The 8,772-nt window shown below is 42.7% G+C and overlaps 1 protein-coding gene across 1 annotated transcript in view; it reads left to right on the top strand.

The window, feature by feature from the left end:
- The first annotated feature begins 288 nt into the window (after positions 1–288).
- plecb (plectin b) overlaps positions 289–8,772 on the top strand; it is a 120,170-nt gene continuing 111,686 nt past the window's right edge. The window contains exon 1 of the mRNA XM_071527485.1: positions 289–400. Within this exon, the coding sequence (XP_071383586.1) occupies positions 310–400 (91 nt within the window). The 5' untranslated portion in view covers positions 289–309. The remainder of the gene's footprint in view (positions 401–8,772) is intronic.

Here is an 8,772-nt window from a genome sequence, read left to right as displayed (position 1 = left end):
TGTGTGTGTAGTCCAGTCTGTGTATCTTTAAGAGGAGGGGCCTGACATTTATATTAGTATTTCTGAGCCAGGCTAGGGGAGGGTATGGAAGCGAGGGGGGGGGTGTGGCGCTGGGCTATGGAATGAAGTTAGGAGCTGTGGAGGGTTCATACACAACTGAGAGAGCAGAGAGAGGACAGCAGAGGTTGCCTCACACACTTACACACACAGCCAAAGGCACACAGAGAGAGAGGAAGAGGCTGACCTAAAAGGAAGAGGAAGAAGCAGAGAGGAGGAGGAGGAGGAGAAGAAGAGGGTGACAGCGCCGGCATGGCCATGTATGAGCCCGCCTACCTGCCTCCCAACGCCGAGGAGCAGGACTTCATCCAGGCTTATGAAAACGTCAGAGAGAAGTATAAAGGTGGGGAGCATCCACTCGCATGACAGTGATGACAGCTAAGAGTGTGTGTGATGATGGAAGAGGTGCCTGGAAGAGCGTGTGAGTGTGTGTTGGAGGGAGGAGGGTCATACTTGTATGCCTATCTTTGGTATTATTGACTCTGCACAGGTGCAAACACGTGTCAGTATGCATACGCACCTCTCTGTGCCTTTGATCGTGCCCGGTACCGCATGTGTGTTTGTGTTTGTCTATGAACCAGAGTGGCAGCCATTGCACGCCGCATCACTTGAGTGCTGAGTGCTTTATTGATTGGCACACATGTCCACTGTCACTCTTCCAGACTGTCTCTCTTGAGTGTGTGTTGGGATCGCGAGAGTCCAGTGGATTTACAGGAGTGCTTCACTTTGATATGTGACCGTAGGAACCAGTCGGCTGTGCTGACCTCTGACCTTGATGAAACTGAGAGGAGAGGGGCTTACTTTAGGTCTGGGCGCTCTGCTGATTGTGTTATCCTTCACCCTGCTGCAGCAGAAGACATAAACAGGTGCTGAACAACAGTGAAATTCATTAAAGGGGAGTCATGTTTTTCCTCTCATATTTTCATCTCTCATTTCATCCCTTTATCCCTTTATCTCTTGAGGCGAATGCTCCTGACGTGCGCAGCTCTGCATGCCTTCGCTGGATTATCTTACATAATTTCGGTCTTTTTTAGGAAATCTTCATGTGGCTTAGATATTAATCAGAGTGAGACGGAGACATGAAGGATGAAGTTGAGTTAGTTACTGTTTGGTAAGAGCTAATCCACTCCGCAGCCTCATTCATGATACAGGAATTCTCATCCTGCGCCTGCATAGCTCCCAAACCCCCCCTGCTCTCATCCCACCATGCCCCATATACTGTAGCATACAGTCTGGCAGAGTAATCTACCCTAACACTTCTCTTTATCTACTTTTCCTTTCCTCTTCCTGTTCTCTCCACCATTCATGAGCTCCTGGCATCCTCTGAAGTCCTTTCACGTTAAATTGTGGGTTTTTGTCGAGGTCTCTCATCCCTGTCCATTTCTCACATCCTTACATTCCCTCCCTCCCTTAAATTCCCTACATGTTTTTTTTCCCCCTACATGTTTGTCCCTTCCATTCCAACAGATCATCGGGAAGATGGAGGGCTCCTCTATAAATATCGCCCCAGTTTTCTTTTTTTTTTTGGTCTCGTTGTGAGAATCTGGCGACTAGGCTTGTGCTGAATCACTGTCGCTTGTTTTGTGTGTATCAGCATGTTTACATGTATCTCTTTGTGAGTGGGCCTATTTGTGTAGATCGTCATCGCTGTATCTTTTATTAAAGGTGCTACGTGTAGCATTTTAACATCAATAAATCATTACCACATTCATTTTGACACATTAGTAGAATTACCGTAAACAAACAAAGATTAGCAACCTCTACACTGCATTTCACATTGTGTGTCACCGGGTCAGAATTGGCGGGAAATATGCTGAATTGCTTTATGGCACAAAACAGGAAAAGGGCTGTTTTTCCAGCGCAAAGGAAGCTAGAGCTTTCAGAGTTTGTGGCTATGGCAGATGGTGGAAGGCCAATGGAAAAATCACTTCCAACATGTTTATCCTCTTCAGTAAAGTCAAAGATGCCAGAGAGTGGGGAGGGGGGACAAGTAGCAACAGGGCTTATAGGAAACGGCGTCCTAATTTTGAGAAACACTAGTACTGGCATGAGATAGAGGCCTCACCAGTCCTCTCGAGCATGATCTCATTTGTTTACAGCAATTATACCAAGGTATCACAATTCATTTGACAATGATGTAGTGATGTTTAAAAATGCTACACATAGCTCCTTTAACATGCATCTGCCAGAAGTGTGCGTGGTTGTATGTGTGTGTGTGTGTGTGTGTGTGTGTGTGTGTGTGTGTATGTGTCAGGTCACTGTGTTTGTAGTGTTGTATCTGTACCAGGAGGTAATGGGAAGCAGGAGCAGGCTCTGTGGCAGGTGTTTATGTTCCAGACGTTCCTCTGTGTTTCTTCCTCGACAGTCTCTGTGCTGCACTGAGGTCCTGCTCTCCTTATTAAGGCACGCCGATTGCAGAGCCAATGAGAAAGCCGTCTGATTTTGTCACATTCTCTTTCCCATTCCTCTCATTCCTCTCTTTTGTATTTTTGTATCTTAACTTTCTGCGTCATTCTTTGCATAACCAGGGCCAAATCACGTAACATAACATTGTTGTCAACTACCTTGCTGCAGTGCATGGAAAGCTTTAAGAACACTTTTAAACCCATCAACCTTTGCTCTTCGTCTGTGTGACTCTGTATACGTTGTAATGGGCTGTGTGTGTGTGTGTGTGTGTATGTCTGTCTGTGTGTTGATGTACCTACTGATGCTTGATAATGGAAAGTATTTGGTCCATAAACATTCTCAAGGTACCCAGCAGTATGAATGTGTCTGTGGTGCTCAGATAGACATCTTTAGCCTAGAATATAACCAGACTCTGCCCCAAATACCTGTCCTTGTCTATATTTTCCACAATACTGGGTTAAATGACTTTTTAAGATGGATATTATCTGCAGTGTAAAGACCAAAGCTTTCCATTTTGTAATGAACACTAGTAGCTGGTGCTGAAAAGCTTAGATGACACTGTCAGACTACGATGGAGAAAAAAACTGTTGATAAGGCATGTTATGCAAAACTTCTACTGGACGTTAGAAAACTGTCTCATGGTATCTCCAACATGCTGCCATGCAAAGAAATGATTTGCCTGTCTAATCACTGATTCCCTGTAGATACAGTACACAACTTATGGGTGCGGATGTTGGCCTAACTGGGCACTGTCAAGCTATTCTCTTTCTTAAGGAGAGTGGGCAGTCTCCTTGGCATTTTTTTCTTTAGTGAGACTGAGAGGGACGCAGCAGAGACAGTTCTGGCAGGATTTGATCCTAGACCAGCACATGTGGATCCAGAGATGAGGGTCTAAACCATTTCATTATCGATGGACACTATTCTATTCTATTCTATTCAATATTCAAAATGGGCTATTCATAGAAAATAAGAATAGATTTGAGGTTGGTCAGTCAATGAGTTTGTCAGTGTAATCCTTCTCAGCCTCACTTGTACAGTCATACAGAGAGATGGACACTTAAAGGTGCTACATGTAGCATTTTTAAACATATTTTAAATTGTCAAATTAATTATAATACCTTGGTATAATTACCGTAAACAAATGAGACCATGGTCGAGACGATTGGTAGCCGCTATCTCACACCAGAGGTGTTGTTAGTGCTAGTGTTTCTCAAAATTAAGACCACATTTCCCATAAATCCTGTTGCTTCCTGTAGCAAAGAGGATGTTGCTACTTGTCTCTCCTCCCCCTCTCTGGTGTCGTTCTCTTTGGCTTTAATGAAGAGGATAAATGTGTTGTATTCCAACACATTTGAATGCCTTTTAACTGCTGTAAAAACAATAAAATTCAAGCCAAATCTGATCTTGTGACAGACAATATGGTCGATGGAGGCTGCCAAACTTCTCAGCGATGGTCTTGTTTGTTTATGGTAATTACACTAATGTGTCAAAATTAATATGGTAATGATTTATTGAAATCAAAATGGTACACATAACACCTTTAAAACTTGAAAAAAGCAAATACTATAACATTAATATGTTTCATGTGTAGGGTTGATTGTTGATGGTTCATAAATATCATGTTGGTCAAGGATATTCTCCTTATGGGGTTAAAGTACAGTCTTAGTCAGTCAGTTCCTCTCTGCTGTCTCATTGCATGCCCTAAAGCGTAGCCAGTCGGACGGTAAAGGCCTGGCTGTCTTCCCAGCGTCCTCTAATGCAATTTGTGACAGCAGGTGATGCCGGCGTTACTGGGCCGCCAAAGAAGGGGATTGCCTTGTTCATGACTGCTGAGGGTATAGAGCGACGGCTGGCATTCACATTTTGCCCCAGTGTGTGTCCTGCAAGGCCCTGTCCTCTGCCCTGCAGGGCTTAAAATTACCCCTAAATATAGCCATGGCCTTGTTCAGCCAGCCAATTAAATAGTTATTTTTGGCAGACTTGATTGTCTGCTCAGGGTAATTTAAATACCAGTTTATTCTTGGAAGAAAAATCAAACATATGTGAATAATTAAGCTAAGCTTTGATTTGAATAAAATGGAATAGCAGTGTCTGAGAAGAATAAAAATCATGATCATCATATAAACCTTTGCTCAATACGTAAGACATAACTATATTTATGAATGGCTATGGTTGCTTCTGTCATCATCATACGTTTTCCTCAATATAGACACACAGTATAGACATCTTTATGAATGACTGTAGAGGCTTCTATTTACAGTATGTGTCATTGTGTGAGGTGAGAAGTGGTGTGGGAAGTGGTCCGTCACACGGTTTTGTGAATGAATGAATGAATGAACTATTTAAAAACCAGAGAGACTAGCAAGTGTGTATGTGTGTATGTGTGCATGTTTAAGTAGTGTGTATTTAAAACCCACTGTTGGGAGTGTGTCTGTTTAAAGCTGGTGACTGTATGAGTTGCCTGGCAGGTCATGTTTCTCCAATGGACACACTGACTTGTGACTGATGAGTATGTGGAGGTGCTGATGCCAGTACATTTTACATTCCCTTTACATTTCCTGTGCTGATAGGATAAAACGGTATCGACAGGGAATGTTAGCTTCCTGATCGGTGACGGGATCTTTGAGAATCACAAATCACATCATAACCCTTTGTCGCCAGTTCAAATCCCAGACTGGCTGGCAAAATCTGAGCAGGGGAAGGGCATGAGAAGACCTCTCCTTTCCAACAATAATCATTGTAGCACCCTTGAACAAGCTGTGCCAGAGACCTTTGGAAGTTGTTCTGATTCCTTCTGTTCACTGATAGAGGTCTATTGAAGTAATCGATAATTTATTGCCCTTTTAATGCCAGCAAATTCAGAGTACTCCACATATGTTACTGTGATTACACTTACTCCAACTAAGAGCATGATTGCACATAATCAGGTGTTTACATGAGTCCTGTCTTACTTGCAATATCGTATTAATTGCTTCAGCTGCATTTTTTTGTGTACATTTAAACATGGTCATTGTCCTGGGATTACCGTGTTTTGGTATATGGCCTAGGTCTGTTGGGATTATGCTGAACCTACAGTAAGAGTCTGAGGGCTGAGTACCATAGGCTGACTAAATTGCCCCTCACCTAAAGCAGTAAGCTGTTCTTTTGTGAAACCCGCTCTACCCTCTAGTACTATGAACACAAACGGCTAAATTCATATTGAGGTCAGCCAGGTGAAACACTCATGGAAAATAGACCGTTGGTAGAAATACCTGTGGATTTGGCATTTGTGTGTGTCCATACAGCGTTGCGTGACATTTTAGGACATTTTCCTTAATTGCAGTGCAGCCAAACTGTGCCCTTTTAGAGCAGAAGCTGGCAGTTGAAAACCAAAAAGGAAAATCTCAGTCATGGAACTTTTCTGTTACTATATTTCCGTCAAATTCTGCAGCAGAAATGAAGCAGCACATTCAACTCATGCAGGGCGTGTCTCTGTGTGACGTGTGTGTGTGGCTGTTGTCGTGTGTGTGTGTGTGTGTGTGTGTGTGTGTGTATCAAAAAGTGCTTTGCGTTGTTCCTTTAGCCATACTGCTGTGCTGTGAGTCGTGTCAGATCTGTGCAGCCAAAAAGACTGTGGGTTGTTCCGGGCCTTTTTTTTGTTTTGTCATTTCACTTTTTTCATGTGTGTCAGCATCCTGCGGGCCTACAGGGCTGCCTGGGATAGATCAGCACTGACACACAGCTCAGGTCAAAGGTCACTCAGGGCAGCGGTTGATAAGGCAGGCCTTGCCGGGATTTCTTTAGGGCCTTTTAAGGGAGCGAGTGGAGCTCCAGTGGGACGCTCCCCCAATCTGTCGGCTTTCCTGTCAAACACTCAGCTGTTTCACAGAACAGAAGCTGCTGTTCTTTTATGCCTGGATCTCTTGTGTTTTATGAGTATTAGGGTGTTTGTATGCGTGTGAGTGAGTAAGTGAGAGAGAGAGAGAGAGAGACATGAAAAAGAGGTAAAAAAAAAAAGAAAGACAGAGGAACAGAAGATGTTTAGCAGAGACTGGGAGTGAGATTGAATGTTGAGGCATACAGAGATACAGAGATACTAACACAGACCGACACAGAAAGAAATAAGATGAAGTGCTAAACGTATACAGGGAGAATTGTCAATTCACTAAACACTACGCTATGGCAAAGTCCCTGTATCTTATATCATCTTCCAAAAAAAGCTTCCAAACAAACTTGTATCTGATATACTGTATATCACTCATATCACTTATAACCCACTAAACATCTGTGACAAGGTGGGGCAGTGACTGATGACTGACAAGATATTATTATTTGTTCAATAAATTATTTGAAATATGTCACCAAACTATCAATTGAGATGTAACATTGGTCCTGAATGCCCTCCTATTACATTAGATTAGATTAGATTAGATTAGATTAGATTAGATTAGATTAGATTAGATTAGATAAAACTTCAGTGATCCCAATGAAAGTGAATGGGGGGTTATATAAACATATGCAACTGTTCATAAAAGTCTGGATTACAGCATTAAACCTCCATTAGACAAGATTTTTGTGGAAAAATACACTGTCTTATCAGCCTAAATCAGGAAATGAGGCTGCAACAGAGAAGAGCGTCCCATCCCTACTAATTGAGACATGCCCGGTATGGTCTAGTGGGAAATCTTTTCCGGCCATAAGAAGTGACAAATTGAAACTTGAATTCAAAATTCAAATGTCTGCCTGTCTCCTAAACAGCAGTGAGCAGCGCTCCGTCCACAGAAATCTGAACTCACCAAGGTTAGATCTGTTGCCTTCTCATCCCTTTGGTTTCCTTTGATATAAAGCATCACCGACTGGCCTGTGGTGTGCTGTGTGCAGTTTACAGGTGACATGTTACATGATTTGTGGGTATTGAAGTTCAGACAGTTTTCAACAGTTACCCTTTGCTGTACAAAGAAATTGCTACTTTGTTTTAACAGGATGTGCAAAATAGCAATTTCTAGCAATTTTTGCTTTACTTTTGCTCTCCATTTTAATGATGTAAAGTACAAGATCGAATTTGGACTCACTTAGGCTGAGGTACGAATAGTGCCCACTCATTAACAAACCCATATAATGCCCTTGTATAAAGAGCTTGCACATTTGATTTTAACCCATTTGAACTCAAACTATACCATTGTTGTCAAAGCTCTGCTGCCGTCTGAGTGTGTGAAGTTGCTGAGTCAGACAGATGTGTATCTGCTGTCTCACTGTCCCATGCTGCACAGCAGTCCTGTTGACAGCAGGACTAACAGCTACTGGCTGTACTGTTGATCCTACATAATATGACGTCTTGTTTGATTTCAAACTGCATGAGATCAGCATGACCAGCGGACAGTGTGACAGCTGTCAGTTCATGGCGCTTTCATGCATCTCAGTGCAGCCTCAGATCCCTCTCATCTCGCAGCTTGTCAAACTTGGACATGTGCTTTCAACATTACTGCTGCTCTTTTTTTTTTACATAAACCAGGAGCACTGTGGTATTTTAGCGTTTAGAGTTTCTCCCTGGTTTTTACAAGGGCTGAAACACATGGCTTTGTGTCTTTAAAGAAAAAAGAGAGTATGGAAAATACATTTGTGTGGAAAATACTGAGATTCTAACACCTGGCTTGTGTTTGACACAATGGCTCTCTGTCCACTGCTCTGTACTGCAGGGCAGGGCTGTGATGCTTTATTAAGTAGAGCATTTGTCTGGGACTGCAGCTTCAAGGCTCCAATGAGCAATGAAAAAGTTAAAGGGGGAAACAAAAACATCTCGACGTGCTGCAACCTAGCACATACACACACACACGCACACATACCATCAGCTGCAACTTAGTACTACTGTAGATGGAAAGGTCTTTTAAAACGGCAGAGGAGTCATCACTTCCAAAGCGGGGAGAACATTCCCTCCCCCTCATTTCCCAACCCTCCTCCCTCACATGCTCATTAAAACCGTACTGAAGTGTGTGTGTGTGCGTGCGTCTAGTGTGTATGTGTGTGAGAGAGCTAGAGATAGAGAGTGAGATAGCTTATCTTGATATATGTGTTAAACCAGTAAGCAATGAAATTTCAGTGTTCTTGGATATTTCTTATATATAGACATTATATTACTCTTTTTCAATATTCTTGCTTTGTAGAGCCCTTGCTGTACAAACACAGTATTACTCTTTAGTTTCTGATGCTCTTATCCAAAGCGACTTACACAGAGTATCTGCAGCAGGCTTGCCAACCCTCCCACTTTTCCCAGGAGACTCCTGGTTTTCCTGCTCCTCGCCCAGTGTTCTCCGGTGGTGTATTCTGTTGGTG

This window comes from Centroberyx affinis, unplaced genomic scaffold (genome assembly GCF_046629955.1).
Source record: "Centroberyx affinis isolate AG114_WGS23_722 - 3 ecotype Tasmania unplaced genomic scaffold, CSIRO-AGI_Caff_v1 ptg001541l_1, whole genome shotgun sequence".
NCBI classification, from domain to species: Eukaryota; Metazoa; Chordata; class Actinopteri; order Beryciformes; family Berycidae; genus Centroberyx; species Centroberyx affinis.
The sequence above is the reverse complement of the archived record's forward strand: the minus strand, read 5'-3'. Positions and strand labels throughout refer to the sequence as shown.